This window comes from Pyrus communis, chromosome 11, assembly GCF_963583255.1.
Source record: "Pyrus communis chromosome 11, drPyrComm1.1, whole genome shotgun sequence".
Classification (NCBI taxonomy): Eukaryota; Viridiplantae; Streptophyta; class Magnoliopsida; order Rosales; family Rosaceae; genus Pyrus; species Pyrus communis.
In genome coordinates, this window is record NC_084813.1 from 12794450 (window position 1) to 12815293 (window position 20844).

Consider the following 20844-nt stretch of genomic DNA (forward strand, 5'->3'; position numbering starts at 1 on the left):
AAAATAACAGTTTGGTACAATGGTATTGAAAGAAAAAGTCAAATGGTGTATAATAATGATATAATACACAATGTAGTAGTGATGAGCGTTGTGACAATAAGAGATGTTTAGAAACATCGAATGTGTGCAAAGTGCAATGAATGGTTTATTTGTGCTATCACTTGACTCCATATGTTTAGATATTTCTTACAATATATAATTCCCAAAGTACGGAATTACACCCGATGTAAAAATCTTATTTAAATTTGAATCTGAAGGGAGCTTTCACTTGTTTTTTCTTCTTCATATAACCCTAGCGAAGAAGAGAAGGATATGATATGCTGCGACAAACTTTCACTTTTCCAAAATATATGTACTCAAGTGCTTTCCCTATTATTTTCTTAAGTCAACCAATGACAATTAGTGATGCCAACAGTTGTTTAGGGTAGGACAAATAACAAAATAATTGGAACGGTGTGTGATCTTCTTCCCCAAGGCTCATGCCTCTGCAAATTTCTCGCGGGATCAATCTCGCACACCAATTTACCTGCCCTGAATTTCACAATTGGAAAATCAGAGCCGCTTCATGCCGTATCACATGCCATAGCCTGACGAACTTAGGTGAATTCGGCCGCTGCCACTCAAACTCCCCGAACGCATTTCTGCACCAAATTGAAGCTCGCGTGCTTCCTAGGTTTTTCAACTCTAGGTAACAATTTTTTCTCGTCAAAATGGACGTTTAATTTTAATCTCAATTCCATTTATCCTTTTACGACAACACGAAAAAATCAACTTAATTATAAATACTTAGGAAGATATAGAAAATGTGTATTTTTCCTTTAGACGAGGGGTTGTGATACCCCATCCTAAGTTTGTCGTATTTCATATTATCGAACGTATGAAACTACCAAATTACCCTTTAGGCATGAACACTTTTGTTGACAGTCTCGACGTAATGATTGTGACTAATTTTCTTAGTTTATTCTTCTCATCACCACGAATGCATGAGCGCGAATAGATTCAAAGTTGGAGTTATAACGTAGACATTATGTTTCGAAACGTCAAACGTTTTTCGGATATTTCACTTTTCGTCTCTTGTGACCCTAATTTGTGAGCCAATGGGACCCACTTTGGATCCTTGTCCCTTGCTTTTTTTCCCTTATTCCCCGAGACACCTCCCCCTCCCCTTTTCTTTCTGTCACTTCCTTCTCTCTCAAACTCTCTCCCTCACCTCTCGCCCCTCTCATTTCTCTCTCAAACCAGCCTCCTCGAGGGCACCACAAGCCCACAACAACAAACAACAACAACCATCACTACACCATCACCTTCTCTTGAAATCGCTACGAGTTCTTGAACCAGAAGGAGAAAAACCATTCGAAAATTCCCTCCCCGTGTTGCACAATGCAGTTACTGTGCAAGGAACTTCTCCGGCGAATTATCACCATCTTCGGTGAAGGTAAGCCTCGAAATTAGTCTCTATCATTGTTGATTGTGTCTAGGTTCATGATTAGCAAGTTTTTGGGTTGTTTTGGTGGTGTAAGAACGCGGAAAAGCTCAAAGAAAGTCACTATGTAAATCTGGAACTTTCCAAACCGTGGTCATTTGGCCATCTTCTAGCCACTTTTCCCACCAACTCCAGCCACCACTCGGTCCCAACTTGGTATGAATCTCTTCTCCATATTCCTAACTACATTTTTGCTTTCGAATCACTCCATTTGGACTTGTATTGAGCTCATAATGGGCTCTTAAGTTGGAGGGAAAATCTGAGAAATTTCTAGATTTTCAAAAGGTGGCGCGTGGAGGGTTGTCATGGCCGCTGTGTGGAGCACACGCGCCTCCCCCGTCATCCACGGTGGCGCCGGTGAATTTTCCGATTACCCATCTTGGCATGTGCAGTGGCATGTGGCCTCCTAGGCTGCCGTCTTGTGGCGGCACGTAGGGGAACCTGAGGTTTCCTTTTAGGTTTTTCAACGTCCTAAATCCGATTAAGATGTCCGTTTTCCCAAATTCAATCGTTTTAGTAGAGTTTTATTAATTGGTCCATTTATGTGCTTATGTGTGTTTGTTAACGGCAACCCTGTCCTCTATAGTTCGAACAACTCTTTGACAACAAAGTATTTGTGAGTGGACCCTTCCAAAATGCATACATGAAAAGCATGATTTTATGAATATGTTTTATGAAGAGTTTACTGAGTTATCGGATTTACGCTTTATGAAATATCATGCTTTATCGAATTTACGTTACTGAGATATTTATGAATATGATTTATGATATGATGTTTGAGCTACTGAGCTCTGATGAGATATATTTTGGAAAGATTATGTTTTTGTTCTTTTGTGCTTACTTAGTGGATATTCATTTATATATGCCTTCGGGCGAGCAATGTAGGGCCTTCGGACAGAAGATTTATAAACTCCTTCGGGTAATTGTGATACCACTACTAAGCACACTATATACGATATATGTTTTATGGCATGCTAGGGTTTTTGGAAAACCTATTACTTATTATGTAATTTTCTTTCTAGTTATAAAATGTTTGAAGTGCAAATGAGATTTTTGAAGCGTCAATAGCAATTCCTTTTATTATTATTATTATTTTAGCTCATGTGGTAGTCTAAACCAATTAATATTGTATTTGTATCGAGTTGTGTTACAATCATGTTCTTACCAAGTAACGATTCTCTTACTCAACTGATATTTTTGTCTGTTTAAATTTTATTGTTGTGTTGTCTGATATAAAAAATCGTCATTGCTACGTAATATGAATAATAATAAAAAAAAAAAAACTAAAGAAAATGATTTAAAAGCTTTGAGTTTTAAGATAAGGACGAAATAAAGGGTAAAGTGAATAGTACTAGGATTGACTTTTTAGTGTAAAAATATGATTTTTTTGTTTGTTAAAGTAAACAGTATCATGAGCGTTTCGTTAAAATCGTTAAAAAAAAAACAAAACCTTTTCTACTCAAAAATAAAAAATAAAAAATTCGAAAACATAAAAGGGAACCGGACGCCAAGTCGTATTTGTGAAGTGCATTGGAAGTAGCGTTTGGAGTCCGCAATTGTACGACACCAAAGCTCGGAGCTTACTAAAAAAGCGAGGCAAAAAACAGAGAGGCGCAAACAAGGCACGCACGGGTGCAGCAGCAGCAGACCAATCCGATTGTTTTCCCTTTCCTCAAAGCTTCCCTCACAAGCTTTCTCTCTCAGAAAACGACTCGTCTTCTTCCCGACTCAGTCTCCTGCGCGCCTCGAATCGGTCGCTTTCCTTGCAATTTTCCACTCGCAAGGACCGAGTCAACTCCCTCTTCACTCCCACAGTCCTATGGTGAGCCCCGTCCTATTCAATTTCGCTTCATCTGTTGTTCAATTTTGCCTCGAATGCGAAGATTTTGAACATTTCTAGTTATGCATGTAAATTCCCAGCTTTTAGTGTGATATTATGTGAATTACCTTGAAATTCAGCTTGAAATGGTACTTTTCTCTCACTAGAAATGTAGTTTTATGTAATTAGGCTTGGAAATTTGCAGTCTTTGGAGAAAATGTAGTTTGATATAGTGGTAATTTCGTTTTGTGATTTGCTTTCGGTTTTGGGAAGTTTGAAATTTTGAATTGCAGGTTTGAGTGCTTGATTTGGGGGAGATTTTTAGTGTGTTTTGAGTTATGGGTGCGTTATATTTTTGTGGATAAGATTTTACTTTGTTTCATTATTTTAAAAATTTTGAAGTTTAACTTTGTTCATTTACTTTTTTTTTTGTGTTTGTTTATTTGTTTTTGGGGTTTCAGTTTGTGTATTTGAGTTGCATGTGGTGGATTTTCCATGGAAACAGTGGTCGGTGTTGAGGGGAATGATGAAGGGATGTGTGAGGAGAGTGGGGTTGAGAAAAGTAGCTCTTCGTTGTCTTCGCCAAAGCAGATTGCCGATCCTGTTGTATACAAGCTTGTTCGGGTACATTTTCATTTGCACTAAAAGTTTTAATTATTTTTCAGTAGGATTGATTCAACTTTCAAATTTGTAGAGAAACATGATTATCTTGTGTAATGGGTGTTCATTATACTGCTTTAGAGTTGATAGAGGACTGTATATTTACCAAGTGTTTTTTACGGTTATTTTATTCAAAAATTACAATTAGAAGTAGCCAGGGTGCTGGGGTGAATCAGATTTTAGAAAATCATAATAGAAAGGCATTGAAGCTTGAGCATTGTGATTTGATATGTTTTTTTCTCTGAAGCTTTGGGTTTGGGGATTTAATTTGTCACCAATTTTAAACTCGAGGTTTATACTTGGATTAAATGAGAGGCCAGTTTTGGGTTTGGCGAGATGAGAGCCAGCTTCTCCATAATGCTTTTAAGCGGGGAAACTTAAAATTGTGTTGCACTACAACTATGAACTAAAAAGTTCATAGTTGATAATTTCATTGCCATTTATTTTGTCTTATTTGATTCCAGGTTGAAGGTAATGGGAGATTAGTGCCAGCAACAGATGATGAAGTAATGGAAGTTGAGGATTTTCTTGTTGACGAAACAGTTGAACCTGTTGTTCCGGACGCTGGAAATGTTAGGTGCATTTCCAATGAAGAGTCTTCCTCTGGGAAACCTCAGAAAGACAACTCAGAAGGTCTATTTGAGTTATTGTTGTGACTAGTGATTTCATTTCCATCTTTATCATTAAGGAAAATTTTTTGCAGTAACTTTAATGCACTTTGGAACTGTCAGCTATAACTTCTGTACCTAATGACTAGTGGGGCATTCTAAGTCTGATTTTTATCTATTCAGACCTTTGTATTTAATCTTACAAGTTAAATGAGTATCTCAAATCTCAAATATCTACTTAATTTGAGAAATCTTATTCAAACTTACTTTTTCTACTCAATGGGTTTGAAGTTCATTTATTTACACCACTAAAGTGACCAATTTTGGGTCCTTTAAGTTATATTCAAGTTCTGTGTTGCATACCTATTATTTCCGTGACTTAGTGAAGTATTCTTTCAATGATAAATGGCTTTGTTGGAAACTAGTTGTATAACTTGGTTTGTTAAGTTATTTGAAGGCATTCTGTTTTTATATCTCATGGTGTTGGTTCTGTAATGGTTTTCATCTCTGATGTAGCAATACATTTCCAGGTCTGTCACATTCAGAGAACACAGAAGCTGATGCAAAATTAAATGCACGGCTAGAGGTATTGACTTGCTTTCTCTGGATACAATTCCTCTTTTGTTGTAGAATCAGATGGCTAAGTGCTATTTTGCTTAAAATTGTACCCTGCTATGACCTTCCTGAATACCCTATTAGTCAATGATAATTTCGACCTTATTAGGTTAAAAAAAAAGTAAGAAATTTCTAAATACACTCCAAATCATGTTTTAACGTGTTATTTATCTTCTTCAATTCTCAAAACCCCTCTCACCCTCCATTACAGAATAAAACCCTAACCAATAAAACTGCAAAAACGTTGATTGAGAAAAATTATTTTGACGAATAGAATACGAAATTGACGTTTTGGAAATTTCACGTGAGGTAAGACTTCATATTTTTCATTATTTTAGTGATTTGAACGGCATCTCCCTATATAAAGTGATAGAAGTCTTTCCATAAAGGAACTTAGGGTAGGTTTGGATTCGTTTAATGAATGCTGAAGCTTTAAGTAGTCTGAATCTGTGAATTACCTATACTGCAAACTGCAAAAGAATTGCTAGGTATACAAATTAATTTCTTGCGGCCTTCCTATAGCAGGTTTCATAGGAGGCTTTTATTTTGCTTCCCAAATACATGTGACTCCTAAGAAACAATAATATATACATGTGACTGCTAAGAAACAATAATATATACATGTGACTCCTAAGAAACAATAATATTTGTTGTGTGTTCAAGGTCTTAGTAGGAATTTAAGGTTGTATGTCATATCATTCAAAGTGCCTGCAGTCATGGGTTGTATCTGCACCATGGTCATGCAGAACGCTCTTAAACAGTGAGTCTTTTGTAGTCAAACCCTTGACATTAGAACACCTTGGGAAATGCAGACACCAATTTGCTCCTTAACTTACTTATATCTCTTAGTTGATCGTTTGAGGACCTAATTTACAATGCCAATCAATTCCTCCAGATCATCAAACCTTAGTTGCTCAGAGAGAGCTTTACTCCCAATGACAACAACAAAGCCTTTTCCCACTAAGTGGGGTTGGCTATATGAATCCTAGAGCGCCATTGCACTCGGTTTCTATGTCACGTCTTCCATTAGATCCAAGAACTCTTAAGTCTTTTCTTAGAGTCTCTTTTCCCACTAAGTGGGGTTGACTATATGAATCCTAGAACGCCATTGCGCTCGGTTCTGTGTCACGTCTTCCATTAGATCCAAGAACTCTGAAGTCTTTTCTTAGAGTCTCTTTCAAAGTCTTCCTAGGTCTTCCTCTACCCCTTCAGCCCTAAACCTCTGTCTCGTAATCGCATATTCTAACCGGAGCATCAGTAGGCCTTCGTTTCACATGTCCAAAGTAAATTTAATTTATAAAAATTAAAAATAAGTATAATAAGGTGTGAAGAATGTGGGGTGTATTAGAAAATGTAAATTGTATATTGAGAATGTGGGGTGTGAGGGTATTATGGGGAAGCATTTAATTGAAAAAGCAAATGTGGGGTGTATTCAACAATATGTGGAGTGTTAATATAACAAGCCATAACATTATTCTTTTGGATAACTTGAACTTTATGTCTCTTTCATAAATTGATTCAAGTACTTAGACATGTTTACAGATACCCCTTGTATGGCAGTTATATTTCCTAGTTGCTATGCATTTTAATCTTCTAGAAAGGAATTTCTTGATCTTGAAATTTTTCAGTATTACGTGTTAGTGGCATATTTCTATATCAACTGGTTTGATTGTTCATTTCTTATAACTTACAGATAGTTTCTTTCAATACTTCTTTTTTTTTTTATCTCTGCAAGTATGTGCACAATTTTAGCATATCTAGTTAAAAAATCGTCTTGAATCTTTCTCGACCTCTAAAATCTCTTGTAGTACATTGAGATGTTGCAAAAGGTCAAACAGGAAGAGAGGCTCCACCTAGCATGTGGATCGCCTGATCATTCTTCTTCTTTTATGAATGTAGACATCCAGTGTTCTGATCAGCATGATAAATTGCCTGCTATTGATGAGATGCTGCAATCTGAAATTCATTTGCAGGATATTGGTCCTCCATTATCACTGAGTCCAGATGGAAGTCATATTAATGAATCTGGGAGAATTGGGGAGTGCTCAAAACAACCGCCAGATGGACCAATAGAAAGTGGATCATCAGCTTGTGTCATTTGCACTAGTTCAAAGCCTGATGTAAATACACTAAAGGGGGAGATATGCTTGGACAACCTATCAATTAGAGAACTTCATGAATTATTTCGGGCAACTTTTGGGAGAGAAACTACTGTTAAGGACAAGTTATGGCTTAAGAGGAGGATTACAATGGGATTGACTAACTCTTGTGATGTTTCAACCACAACTTTCACTATCATAGATAACAAATTGGTGAAGAAGGGTAAAGACGATAGCATTCAGAATGCTGATGGTATGCTCACTGAGGGGTCTGATGGTGAAGCGAAGAATCATGGGTATGAAACTTCACCAACTAGCCACAGTAGCCAAATGGAAAATCATCACACTGTTTCGGGCAAGAGATTGGGAAACAGTAGTGTAGAACTTGATTGTGGAAGTGAGGATCTTCACACAGATCAGAGAGCTGCCAAACGAGTTCGGAAGCCCACTAAGAGATATATTGAAGAGCTTTCTGAAGTGGAATCAAAAGATTGTAGCCCAAAAGTGATTAGTCCAGTTAAAAATGCTGGACAAGGACAAACATCTGTAAAATCTTGTAGGCCTCTTGGAAATGTCCCTTTAAATGAGAAAGCTACTGTCAACAGGTTGGACCCTCTTGGAAATGTGACAAATGTCCCTTCAAATGAGAGAACTTATGTCACCAGGTTCGACTCTCTTGGTGGATCTGGTGTTCAGGTTCCCTATGTTTCTCGAGTTCGTAGAAGCCGTCCAAGGAAAAATATTATGGCCCTTATGGTAGGTTTTCCTTTTATAATGTGGCAATAGAGTTGCTTTATCATTTCATTTCTTTTCCTTTTCTTCTTAAGCATAGGAATTACTATGATGATATAGCACTCTTAAGTCATCTTTACGACACAATGCCTGAATGCGTTCGATTTTCTATTTGTAGAAGTTCGACATGAGTGTAATGGGTGTGACAGCTAAACTTGTAAAAGAGGCCTTTAGTGTGCGTAGTTCGCTACCAGAGAGTGAGCATGCAGACAAAGTCTTGAAAACCAGATCTGCTTCTGAACAGATGAAATCACAGGCAAGATCAAGTTCGCTTAACTTCACATTGAGTTATGGGCATATGTGTTTGAATTTGATAATGCGTGGGTAACGTTAATGTAGCAGGTTATTCGTTATGGAGTGGTATTTTGTCTTACTGAGGACTAATGGGAGTAACGTCCTTTTTGATATTGCCTTTTGTTTGAGTGCTATACTAAATTACTTATCAGTTGGTTGCATGCTAATTTTTTGTTATGTTAATTTGTTACATATGTAGTTTACTGCTGAACCAGAGAAAGACAAGCGTCGCTCAGTAATGGGCACAATTGAACCGGATAAGAACATGGGCATGAAGAAGACAGATTCATCCGAGGACAATTCAGATGATGGTTCAGCCCAGATTCCCACAGCAAAAGGTGGAATGAGAAGGAAGCACCATCGAGCTTGGACTCTTGGTGAGGTTACAAAATTAGTAGAGGGTGTGTCTAAGTGTGGCACTGGGAGGTGGTCTGAGATCAAAAGGCTTTCCTTTGCATCGTATTCATATCGCACTTCTGTTGATCTCAAGGTATAATTTTGCTTTACAATTTGTGTTCAAGGTACCAAGTTCATTTGGCATCCAGTTATGCTAAAAATGATGGTAAATACTTTTGACTAAGAAAACATGTATCATTTTGCAGGACAAGTGGAGAAACCTGCTGAAAGCTAGCTTTGCGCAAACGCCTCCTGATGAAGGAGTGAGTACATTTCCCTTCCCTCTCTTTCATGAGTTGGTTAGACGGGAAGTGTTCCAACTTCCCATCTCTTTCGAATGCGAGCTTTCTTTGAACTCTTCGCTCAGCCTTTAACTTCTAATATTGCATACAAATATATCTTCCAGAAATGCCTATATTCTGTAAATAAATTTTTTGCACCTTGATCGTATCTCCATAGTATTTTACAACTTCGACGGGTGTCTACAGCAAAAGCTGGTGTCCTATGGTGGTTTGCTTCATTGTAGCTTGCGAAACTGATGTTTGGCTTCTGTACTAAGAAGCAAATATGCCTCTATATATAGTATACTTTACAGCATTGATTTTCTCTTTAAATGCCCTTTTGATTACTGGCTTTACTTGGTTTGTCTGTGGGAAATTATGCAGATAAACTCCCGGAAACATGCTTCAGTACCCATCCCAGCATCAATGTTGTTGAAAGTAAGACAGCTTGCTGAGATGCACGCGCAGGTACCGCCAAATCTAGGGCCGAGCAAGCCGGCCAGTGTTAGTCGAAGCGTGCATCAAATGAGACCGGGCTTCTTGTAGCATTGTATACAAAGTAACATTTAGTCGTGCGGATCCAGAAATAAGGATACTGCTGGACTGTAACCGCTTTCATATGCTGACATTCACTTGTTAACACAGCTTATATGCTGCAGATGGATTGCCGAGATGTAGGCTTAAACATGTTTATGGCACCTTCTCTAACTGCTAACACATTCTCTCGCTCAGTAATTTGTTATGAACGGGTTTATGCCTGTTGTTAAACGTTAGAGATCTCCACTACGGTTAACCGCGTGCACTGATAATCAATTTTTGCAATGCAAGTCGACCGGCGAACACTTTCGGGTTGATCAGTGGAACACAAATTGGTTTAGAACAAGGATGGACTCGAAAAGCATGACCCGAATGCTCAAGTTGAATTGTGTTTTAATTTTTTGTCACACTCCGATTATAAGTCTTAAATAGGTCGCCAATAAATAATAAACCTCCTAAGGCAATGACCGAAGGGCTAAACAATGTCTGGTTTGGGATTTGGGTGAATTTTCAAAGAAAATCTTGAATGAAGATCCAAAAAATGAACGAGTTGCATCAATTAAATTTGTGGAGTGAGCCAAAGAGACTAACCATATTAAATTACTAACTATTTGGAGCTTGAGTGCTATTGAGACTAAGGTTCAAAAAGACATCAGGAGTTGGTTGGACGACGGGTTGGGGTTTAGTGCCTAGGCGGCTTGTGGGGTCGAAGAGGACTAGGCAGATTTAAGTAAATTTATATGTATCGCATAAATAAGTGTCTATTTATACCAAAAAAAAATACATAACTGTATAAATTGCAAAGTAGAATAACATATAAATTATAAAGTATTACAACATATTGAAAACATGAACAAAAATATAATGAGTGTTCATCCAAGTATTCAATAAGTCTCTTACAATTTAGTGAAAAAATAAAATAAAAAATAAAATTTATCTATTCTGTGTCTAAATGAAATTCATAACCTAGACGGATGACTGGACGGGTCTGAACAATGTAAAATTATAATGAGAAAAAGAAAAAAAAGAAAAAGACAGGAAATTTGATTAGATGGTACCCAAGAAAGAGGCCCAAGACGCACGTTACCGAACCTGGATTTAAAGCCCGTACTCTCTCTCTTCTTCTCAGCCCTAACTCACACACACTCTCTCTCTCTCTCTCCCTCCCCCACTTCTCTGGTACTTTCAGCTCCAGAGACGTCATCGTCGCCAACTGAGTCACGGTGAGTCCTCCACCGCAGCACTTCCATTCCCTCCAATTCGTACAATTAACATTTCTTCCTTCAACAATTCAACCTCCCTCACAGCAATTCAGCCTCTCCTCCCTCACTCAAATTCACTCTCCGTTTGGTTTCCGAGACATCGCAGTTGAATCAACAATTTCTCGGCAACCAAACAGACCTTTCAATTTTTAATTACTCAATTGGTAGTTTCTATATCTCATCTGTTCCTGCTGTTTCTTTTTTCGTTGTAGGGGCTGAAAAAATCCAGTAGCAATGGGGATCATCGAAAGGATCAAGGAAATTGAGGCCGAAATGGCTCGAACTCAGAAAAATAAAGCCACAGGCACTTTACCTTTTTATATTAAATTCAAATTTTTTCGGTAGTTAAATTAATTGATTTCTTTTATAAATTGGGTTATATCTTAATTTTTTTTATTTAATTGAATTGCTGAAAGAAATGCAGAGTATCATCTTGGCCAGCTCAAGGCAAAGATTGCCAAGCTCAGGACTCAGCTTTTGGAGCCTCCGAAAGTATGCAATTCTTCCATAAATATATGTGTGTGTGTGTATATATATATATATGTATTATGTTTTATACACACATACAAATTATGGTCCTTAGTGTAGATAATATTGTTTGTTAAAGAAAAAAAAAAAGGCATGAGTATGGTTTGATGTGAATATAACGTTTCCTGTATTAGTGTTAGGAAGTTTGATGTGCATGGGATTCTTGTTAAATCTTTGTACTGGTTCAATTGGTTTGAAACAACTTTCTTTTCATGTGTTTGAGGTTTAGTTTTTCCATTTTAATGATTCATAAATGAATTTCAGGGGTCTAGCGGAGGTGGAGATGGTTTCGAAGTTACAAAATTTGGTCACGGACGTGTTGCGCTTATTGGGTTTCCTAGGTTTGCGATATTTATATAACCTCAATATGCGTTGTGTATCGTGGAAAGAAAGCAAAATGAAATGTTGTACCTTCAAACAGTAATAAGTGGCGAATCCTTATGAGATTTGCTTGTTGTTTGTAGTGTGGGAAAGTCAACACTTTTGACTATGTTGACGGGCACACACTCTGAAGCTGCATCTTATGAGTTCACAACTCTTACCTGCATTCCTGGGATTATACATTACAATGATACAAAAATTCAGCTGCTCGATCTTCCTGGAATTATTGAAGGTGCTTCTGAAGGCAAAGGTCGTGGGAGGCAGGTGATAACAATATTCTCCTTAAGCTTCCTCTCTTCTTGTGATAACATGTCATTATGCGTTTATTGTACAATAATATCATGAGAATTTTACAACAAGGTAGAATGGTGATCAGTCTGACGACTATATTTGGCCTTTTCTCTCCTGCTCCATATTTCCAAGTATCATGGAAATGGATGGAATTTGATAAGACCCTCTCTTGCAGGTCATTGCTGTTGCCAAGTCTTCAGATATTGTGTTGATGGTCCTTGATGCCTCAAAAGTAAGTATTTATTAGTAACATGCTGTTGTTACTGTTGCTATTTAAACAGCTGATAAATAAGTTTACTGCTAGTCTGCTTAAAGACCTTTCATTGTTTTCCATTCGTAGCAACCTGCTTGACCTTTGAATCCTGTCTTATTGATACTTTATGTTGATTACCTGTTTTTTTTTTTTTGGATTCTGTCAGTTATTTAGTCTAACTCTCGCATTTTGATGTTTCAGAGTGAAGGCCATCGGCAAATATTGACAAAGGAGCTGGAAGCTGTGGGCTTACGTTTAAACAAGAAACCGCCTCAAGTAAGTTTCATCTTCACAATATAGATATTAGCGTTTTGAAAACAGACTCAACCAGGTCTTAGTTTCTGTCGGTTGTTTTGCTGTTTCCATATATTGTTTGTTTTGTTAACTGTGGACTTCCGCTGGATTTTGCGTTTTGTTCCATGGGCAGATATACTTCAAAAAGAAAAAGACTGGAGGAATTTCTTTCAACAGCACTCTCACTTTGACTCATGTGGACGAGAAGCTTTGCTATCAAATTCTTCATGAATACAAAATTCACAATGCTGAGGTACTTTACTTAGGCTTAGTCAATGTTGTTCTTTATGAAAGCTAATGGTACACAACTAGTGGTACGTGCTTTTCTTTAAGTCGGTGATGTACAATCTTTCAATTGGTGATGCTGTCGTCTCCATGCTCATCCTTTGGGAAAGAATACTCATGTATAATAGCTTTTATGCAGTTGCTGTTTCGTGAGGACGCCACAGTGGATGATCTTATCGATGTCATTGAGGGAAACCGGAAATACATGAAGTGTGTATATGTATACAACAAGATAGATGTTATTGGTATTGATGATGTGGACAAATTAGCCCGGCAACCTAATTCTGTTGTCATTAGTTGCAATCTCAAGGCAAGTTATGTTTTTGTTGGACCCTATTGTGCAAAACGAAAAAAATTACATTACCATTTTCTAACATCTTGCAATGGATATGAAACAAGAGTTTCCCATACGAAATGGTTCCGGAACATTAACTTTGATTCATGATGTTGCTCAACAGCTGAACTTTGACAGACTACTTGCAAAAATGTGGGAGGAGATGGGACTTGTTAGAGTTTATACCAAGCCACAGGGCCAGCAACCTGATTTTGGTGATCCTGTAGTTCTTTCTGCTGTAAGTTGCAAATATTTTTTTTCTGTTATCTTTTAGGATCAATCAATACACCATTCTTATGAGCTTTCTGGCTTTGTTCGTTTTCTCTTATTCCTCTTTGCATGTATGTGTAGGATAGAGGGGGCTGCTCTGTTGGAGACTTTTGTAACCATATACACAGGAGTTTAGTGAAGGAAGTTAAATACGTGCTAGTGTGGGGTACAAGCGCAAGGCACTACCCACAGCATTGTGGTCTCGGTCATGTTTTGAATGACGAAGACGTGGTTCAGATTGTCAAGAAAAAGGTAAACCTGTCTTTGTGATTTTCATTAGAAATAAGACCGCATCGACAAGTATACACGGCTTCTGTATCACTATATTTTGACCAAGGTTTTACAACTCCTCTCTCCTTTGCTTTTTCATATAATATCGCACTGATTTTCTGAATAAGAGAAAAGAAGTTTGGGTCGTATGACTATTGTAATTCCAGATGCTTGCTAGATTCTTGCTAGATTCCAGTGTTTTTTGTTTTCTTTGGAACGGACGAGGAAAGAAATGTGCTTCTGATAAAAATCTATTTTTTGGCGTTTGCATTCTCCAGGACAAGGAAGGGGAAGGGAGGGGTCGTTTCAAGTCACATTCAACGGACCCTGCTCGTATATCTGACAGAGTGAAGAAGGCTCCCCTGAAGCAGTAATATCATTGATAGGCATACCATGCAGACCCGAGTTTCTTACATGAATCGGCACAGAAGAATGATCCGTGGATGTGATGTATATCCAGATTTGAGATGCCTACAGAGCACGACATAATCAAATCATTTGCTCAATTTGAAAATTAGTCGAAAGAGAAGAATTGATATTAGAATGTCGTGCTTATCGAAATAGGTAAATTTTCTGGTCCATGTGTTGTATGTTTAGATTAATTACTTCTTGAAATTTTGAACATGTACTGCACGATAATCTGTGTTTCTGGAGATGGTGATCAATGCACTTCTAAATGCTCTTCGGCTCTATCTTGCTTGCGTGCCAAGCATAAATTCCGAGCCTATCTAGCTAAGTCGGATGCACTCATTTGCAGAAAGAGAACGATTTTTTCGATGAGAAAATTTACAGTCAATTATTCACGTGATGAGAGCGAAGGTATACCCCAGTTACACAGTAGAACCTCTCCAGCTACACCCAGGAGCTTCTACCATTCCTCTTTGAGTCATCATCTTTTTCACTCTGTCAGCATCATCCCATTTGTTTGCTTCTGCATAAGTATTTGCCAAAAGCTCGTAATTTCCTGTGTCGCGCGGTTCTATTTCGAAGAGATGCCTGGCTGCAATTTCACTCAATTCGGCATTGCCATGAACCTTGCAAGCTCCTAACAAGGGGCCCCAAATCTTTGCATCTGCGACGCCAACGTAGTCTATTACAAGATTGTATGCCTTTTCAAGCAGCCCAGCCCTTCCAAGAAGATCAACCATGCAAGCGTAGTGCTCCTTCAGTGGCTCAATGCCGAAAACCTGAGTCATGAGCTCAAAATACCGGCACCCTTCCTCAACCAGTCCTGCATGGCTACATGCGTTGAGGAGACTGACGAATGTTACCTGGTTTGGTCTTACTCTGTCTCTTTGCATTTCTGAGAAAAGATCCACAACATCGTTGGCCGTTCCGTGCCTTGTTCGGTGTATAGGCTGAATTGGATTACTCACTAGATTCAATGTACGTTGAATGAAGACTTCCGAATTTTGTCGAAGTTGGAGGTAGAACATGTCTCTTAGCTATGCAGGAAACTCATTGCTTCCCCATCCTACCATTTTTGGGAGATTAAAACGAATAAGTTTCCTTCATGACTAACCCATCCTCTATCATCATCCTAGATAAAATATGGAAGTTTGACACCCATTTCTTCATCCAACATACGTTGAATCTAGTGAGTTAGTCAATCCAATCGAATCCTTGACTTCAAGATTTAACTTACTACAAAACCCTTTCCTCCACATGCTTCGCCAATGTGGCTGCAATTTCAACACCCCCAAGTTGTGTACAAGCTGAAATAGCTCCCACCATAGCCACCTCATTGACTCACTTTTGCTTCCCTCATCTTCTTATACATCCAATGGCTTCTTCTGCATGGCCGTTCTGAGCATAACAAGCCACCATTGCTGCCCAACATGACACATCCGGCATCTGTATCTCGTCAAAAACCATCTCGGCCTCCACTACATTACCACGCTTCCCGTATCCAGCTATCATAGCCACCCACGCCACTGAATTTTTCTCCACCATTCTTTCGTACAATCCATTTGCCCTTTCCATATCACCATTGTTCGTGTACCCAGCAACCATGGTAGTCCAAGAAACAGCATTGCGCTGCCCCACGATATCAAACAACCTCTGCGCTTTCCTTATGAGTCCCATCTTCGAACACCTACAAATCATGGCCGTCCAAGCAACAAAATATTTTTCTTCCATCCAGTCAAAAACATCCCTCGCGTCCCTTACTAGCCCACATTTTGCATATATGAAGGAGCGCAGTTTGCACTATCTTGTTTCCCAAGAAACCACACTGCACAACCCTTGCGTCGACTTGTTTCCCTTAAAAAACAGCCGGGACACGAGCACAGGCATTGAGAACGGAAGAGAAGGTGAACACAGATGGCAATACGCCTACCCGGTGCATTCGAGCATATAAAGTGATGGATTGACTAAAACGGTCGTGAAGGAGATGGGAACGTACGAGGGAGGTCCAGAGGAAGGGATTTCTGCAGTTGGGTATTTCGTCGAACAGGTTGTGGGCATAACGGAGGTTGTTGCCCCAGGGAGTTGTAGGAGCCGCTGGAGCAACTGAACCAAGAGATGGTAATGGGGTTGGGTCTCGTTGGGGTTTTGAGTAAGAGAGTGGGTTTGTTTCAATTGGTTTAAGGTATTGCTAACACAAAGATAGTGGGAGAGAATTTGGATTTCCAAGTCATGTCTATGCTAATAATTTGAACATTGCGAGTGGCATTCGATTATCATGTGCCCAAATCTCCAACACTTTTTTTTTTTTTTTTTTTTCCAAAAGAAAGGGGACAACCGGTGGAAAGCCAAAGTTATCCCCTCTTTCGGGCCCGAAGAAGCTATGGGAATTTCAGTTTGTCTATGGTCACAATTAAGCAGAGTCATCAGCTCGGAGCATCAGACTTGGGACCTCTTACATTTTTTTATTTATTGAAGCGCCGCAATCCGCGCCCTTACCACTGGGTCACTTAATGTGGTTCCCAAACTCCAACACCTTCATTTGTGTCCTTTTTTGTTATAAAAAAATGTGATACTTACCATATATTTGTATTAGGGAATGTTAGGAGACCAAATCTTTAAAAACAAATTTGAAAACCAAATGATGTGGTTGTCGTTGATTGGATTATTAACTAAGTGTCGAGTAACGTGTTTGTTTCTTATTGGTAACATATCATTTGGCTTAAATTTTTTGTCTTTCTAGCATTACCCTTTGTACCATCTCTCTAATAAGAATGAGATCACATGTGTTGACGGAACCTACCTTTATTAGAGATATAGTACAAATGATGATGGTATAAATATGTGAAATGAGTTAAATGGTAGGTGAACTACTTATAAAAAAGTTGGGTGCCAACAGAGCCACGCAAACCATCTCTACAATACGATCCTTCGGTAATGCTAGAGTTAACCGTATCAAACACACTATCAAAGAAAATTAAATTATGACTTCACACTTACAAATGTTAGTGACAGCATCTTACCGTTTTGCCACCGTACATTGTCGTCCATAATTTTCTCTCTCTTTCTTCAAGAGGGAAAAATGGAGGTTTGAAGATTCTCAATTTAAATATTTATTCACCAAAAATAAGAATTGTTTTTCTTAAAAGAAATAAATTTATTCACCAAAAATTATTTTTGTCAACCCTCTCACATTCACACCCTTAATTCTAAGCTTGCATCGATGATATATAAACCAATTAAAAGATGGCTTAGAAGTTCTTTTAAAATGACAAAAAACGATTTTGGTGATTGTTTTCTGAACTAATTCTTAGTAAAAATGCAAGTGAAACCTGAAAAAGCACTTGAAGTGTTTTTGGAAGCTATAAACATTTTCTCTAAAAGCGGTTTTAGCCATTTTAAAAATACTTCCAAACAAACCCTAAGTTCTTCGTATCATTGTTCTTATTGAATCATATTATTTAATAGTTCTTTTATTTTTTATAAAACAGGTTGTTTGAAAAAAAAAAAAAGGGGCTTATTTTCAGTTATGCTGAAACAATGGAGTACGAGAGGATGCCAATCATCCAAATTTGTGTAAGTGCTGGGAAATATTGGGGCACTATTGCAAAAAGAGGATGCCAGCCTTATGACCAAAATGAAGATGATGATGAATCTTTATATTGTAACACTAGTACTACCATTGAATGTGTCGTGTCTTTGAGAGGTTTGGAAAATGAAGAAATTGTGAGGTAGCTACCAAAATGCGAGCACATTTTCCACTCACCTTGTATGACAAGTGGCTTGACTACTCTCATTCCGGCTGCCCCATCCGCCGTACTCTCATTGACCGATTGCCTTCCGGCGATAACCTCAAATTTACACCTCGCAAGGATCAAGAGAATTCCATGGAGGTCACACTTACAGCAGTAGATAATATCAGAACCTCAATGCTACATCCCAATCATGTAAAATCATTGTTTTCTTTGGCTAATTTCTCTCTTATATGAATCTCTTGTTGGTGGAAACACAAAAGCCCCTGCGAGAGTTGTTCTCTTGAATGTTTCCTAAGTGCCACTGGAGGCCGCAGAGAGGCCTAAGGCTCCTCAGATGAGTTGTATGTGTGATAGGCATGTCACTGTTACCAGTTGGTTATTAATGTTAGAAACTTGCACCACAAGTAAAAGGACTTCTAATTAAGGGATTGTGCCATGATCGGTGGGGTACCGGCTCATTCTTGATCATTTTATTTGCCTTGCTTGTTTAGGACTCCAACATTTTCTTCCTGTACCAAATAACCACCTCTTTTTAGATTAAAAGTTGATCTTTATCTAGTAATTACAATTCTTATACAAGCTTTGGTTTTTTGAAATTAACGTTGAAAAGAGAATGACGTGTCACGTGCATACTTAAAAAGGCACAGGATATAAAAGATCGGGCAAGTTACAGGCATTGTGATAACGCAAGTACTCCGACAATGACTTCCTAGTTAGCAAAAAAGCAAAAGTGAGGGATTGCTCTAGTAGATAGATCATTTCTCCTTCATTTTGGATTCAAATTCTTTCCTCCTCCCCTTAAATAGTTTAGAATATTAATATCGTTGCAATCGAAAATAGTGAAATATTGACCTAAGTTATTGAAATTAATTAGTCACAAACTATAGAGACTAATTCATGCACTAGACAAATGGTGGATTGCCCTAATGGTTAAAGAGTGGTTAAAGAGTCTTCTTTTCCAACCCATTGCATTCAAGTTCAAACTCTTCCTCTTCCTAATGTAAATTACAAGTAGTAGTATTGATGGTATTTAAAAAAAAAAAAAAAAATTATACGTGCACCAGCGTTACCAAGTACCAACATTCATATCCTTGCAGTTACTTTGGAGATTCTTATTCTAAATATGTTTGGCTGAGAAGCTACAATAAAAATATGAAAATAGTGAGTTGACAGTTCCCTTCTATATATAGGTCGGCATCGACAAGAAATCAATAATCGGATATCAACGGTCCATAATTTAATCTCCTCGAAAACTTTTGGGTTACTTAGACACTATATCAAATCCTAAAAATGCTACTCTCATCACATTTTTTATACTATATTTGTACAACTTCTCTAATAGAGATGTGACTCACATGTATTGGTGGGCTTACCTCTATTGGAGAGGTGATACTTTTGTATGAAAAATATGATAAGTGTAACATTACCTTATAAACCCTTAAAAAAGCATGGGCGAGAGAGAGAGAGAGAGAGAGAGAGAGAGAGAGAGAGAGAGAGAGAGAGAAGATGTGTTGTAGTGAGGGGGTTAAGGGTGTGTTATTTCCCCCGCACAGTGCTTTTATTTATAGTAATAAGAGAGGAGAAGAATCCTTATCCTCCAAGGAAAACACAATCCTAATAGGGAGAGAATAACCAATAATCAAATCTAATCTAGGATTTAGACAATCACACTTTAATATGTTATCTATAACACTCCCCTTTGAGTGTGTAAATACTCAAGTAGATTCGTCATCAGGTAGAGTTGAGGAAGGCGGCTCGTCGACACTAATTCTGGGAACATGCTAATCTCAGACAAAGGAATTTTCATATGGAACTAAGTCTCACAAAAAACACAACAGTTATGGTAAAACTCGAGGCAGGAAAAAAACCCATAGTAAAAGGAAAAGTGCGTGAGAAAATACAAGGTCAAAGTCTACAGGACGTACATTAGGGATATGACTAACCCAAGATGGGTGTCTCGTTAAAACCTCGTTAGGTAGCAAAAACCCAAAGGGAAAAATGCTCCTAATCATAAGGAAAAATAGTACATTAAGATCAAGCGAGTATACTTCGGGATACTCCTCCTAAGTTTGACATATTTCCAAAGAGAACTAACAATGTTACAACTCAGGAAGTTTTCGCATACCTTTTCCTTCAACAAGCTTATGAAACGTCGTCTTTAGCAGTGATTTGGTGAAGTGGTCCGCCAGGTTATCTTAGGAAAAGATTTACTTGACTTCAATCTTCAGATTCTCTTGTTGTTAATGTGAGAAGAAAAACTTCAGCGCAATGTCCTTGGTGTTGTCTCTTTTGATGTAACCCTTCTTGAGTTGTTTGATACATGCTACATTATCTTCATAGATCATCGTAGGGATGTCAACGATGGGAAGAAGATCGCAAATGCTTCGAATATAGCCCACAACTGCTCTCAGCCAGAAGCATTCTAGAGTAACGTCATGTAAGGCGATTATTTCGGCATGGTTCAAAAAAGTGGCAACTAAGGACTATTTGGTTGACCTCCAAGGTATTACAGTGCATCCAATGGTAAAGATGGAACCCATTTGAGAGTGCCCCTTGTGCGGGTCAGATTAGTACCCAACATCGGCATAACCAACAAGGCGGGAATTGACTCAAGAACCGAGGGGGTTGTGGCACCTTTCGAGGATTCGTAGGGATAAAACAAACCCAAATCCGTCGCACCCTTAAGGTAATAGAAGATGTCTTTAACATTAGTCCAGTGTTTGCATGTCGGTGCATTACTGTATCTTGCCAAAAGATTAACAACGAAGGAGATGTTAGGTCTAGTGCATTAAGCTAAGTACAATAAAGCACTTATCACACTTAGATAGGGAACTTCGGGTTCCAAAATCTCTTCTTCATCCTCTTTCGGATGGAAGGGATCTCGTTTTAGATCTAGCGATCGAACGACCATAGGAGTACTCGAAGGCTTTGC

At 38.3% G+C, this 20844-nt stretch overlaps 3 protein-coding genes across 4 annotated transcripts; 2 read left to right on the top strand and 1 right to left on the bottom strand.

The window, feature by feature from the left end:
• Window positions 1-3077: 3077 nt before the first annotated feature.
• On the top strand, window positions 3078-9820 carry LOC137708412 (uncharacterized). 2 transcript variants are annotated; one of them, XM_068447484.1, is made up of 9 exons: window positions 3078-3305; window positions 3764-3926; window positions 4427-4595; window positions 5101-5156; window positions 7159-8040; window positions 8195-8332; window positions 8570-8860; window positions 8973-9029; window positions 9432-9820. In XM_068447484.1, exons 2-9 carry the CDS (start codon window positions 3798-3800, stop codon window positions 9591-9593), a joined length of 1884 nt encoding a protein of 627 aa, XP_068303585.1. In that variant the 5' UTR covers window positions 3078-3305; window positions 3764-3797; the 3' UTR covers window positions 9594-9820. The 2 variants fall into 2 exon arrangements, with proteins under 2 accessions (XP_068303585.1, XP_068303586.1); XM_068447485.1 differs by having other exon boundaries at window positions 3808-3926.
• Window positions 9821-10708: 888 nt separating this feature from the next.
• Window positions 10709-14483, top strand: LOC137707888 (developmentally-regulated G-protein 2). The gene is made up of 12 exons (XM_068446823.1): window positions 10709-10807; window positions 11059-11150; window positions 11271-11338; window positions 11639-11715; window positions 11839-12019; window positions 12222-12278; window positions 12501-12575; window positions 12727-12846; window positions 13018-13188; window positions 13337-13450; window positions 13564-13734; window positions 14031-14483. The coding sequence occupies exons 2-12, from the start codon at window positions 11081-11083 to the stop codon at window positions 14124-14126; spliced, it is 1200 nt and encodes a 399-aa protein (XP_068302924.1). The 5' UTR covers window positions 10709-10807; window positions 11059-11080; the 3' UTR covers window positions 14127-14483.
• A 99-nt stretch (window positions 14484-14582) lies between these two features.
• On the bottom strand, window positions 14583-15837 carry LOC137709026 (pentatricopeptide repeat-containing protein At2g20540-like). Its single transcript, XM_068448173.1, has 2 exons — window positions 15531-15837; window positions 14583-15127 (listed from the first exon to the last, which is right to left on the bottom strand). The coding sequence occupies exons 1-2, from the start codon at window positions 15835-15837 to the stop codon at window positions 14583-14585; spliced, it is 852 nt and encodes a 283-aa protein (XP_068304274.1).
• Between the last annotated feature and the right edge of the window lie 5007 nt (window positions 15838-20844).

Excerpts from the sequence above, each read along its gene's own strand:
- LOC137708412 (XM_068447484.1), top strand. The coding sequence starts at position 3,798 with ATGGAAACAGTGGTCGGTGTTGAGGGGAATGATGAAGGGATGTGTGAG. Across the intron at positions 4,596-5,100 it reads TCAGAAAGACAACTCAGAAG|GTCTGTCACATTCAGAGAAC; the intron begins GTCTATTTGAGT and ends ATACATTTCCAG. Across the intron at positions 8,333-8,569 it reads CTGAACAGATGAAATCACAG|TTTACTGCTGAACCAGAGAA; the intron begins GCAAGATCAAGT and ends TTACATATGTAG.
- LOC137707888 (XM_068446823.1), top strand. The coding sequence starts at position 11,081 with ATGGGGATCATCGAAAGGATCAAGGAAATTGAGGCCGAAATGGCTCGA. Across the intron at positions 11,339-11,638 it reads AGCTTTTGGAGCCTCCGAAA|GGGTCTAGCGGAGGTGGAGA; the intron begins GTATGCAATTCT and ends AATGAATTTCAG. Across the intron at positions 13,189-13,336 it reads TCATTAGTTGCAATCTCAAG|CTGAACTTTGACAGACTACT; the intron begins GCAAGTTATGTT and ends GTTGCTCAACAG.
- LOC137709026 (XM_068448173.1), bottom strand. The coding sequence starts at position 15,837 with ATGGGACTCATAAGGAAAGCGCAGAGGTTGTTTGATATCGTGGGGCAG. Across the intron at positions 15,128-15,530 it reads TGCAGAAGAAGCCATTGGAT|TGAGTAATCCAATTCAGCCT; the intron begins GTATAAGAAGAT and ends CATTGAATCTAG.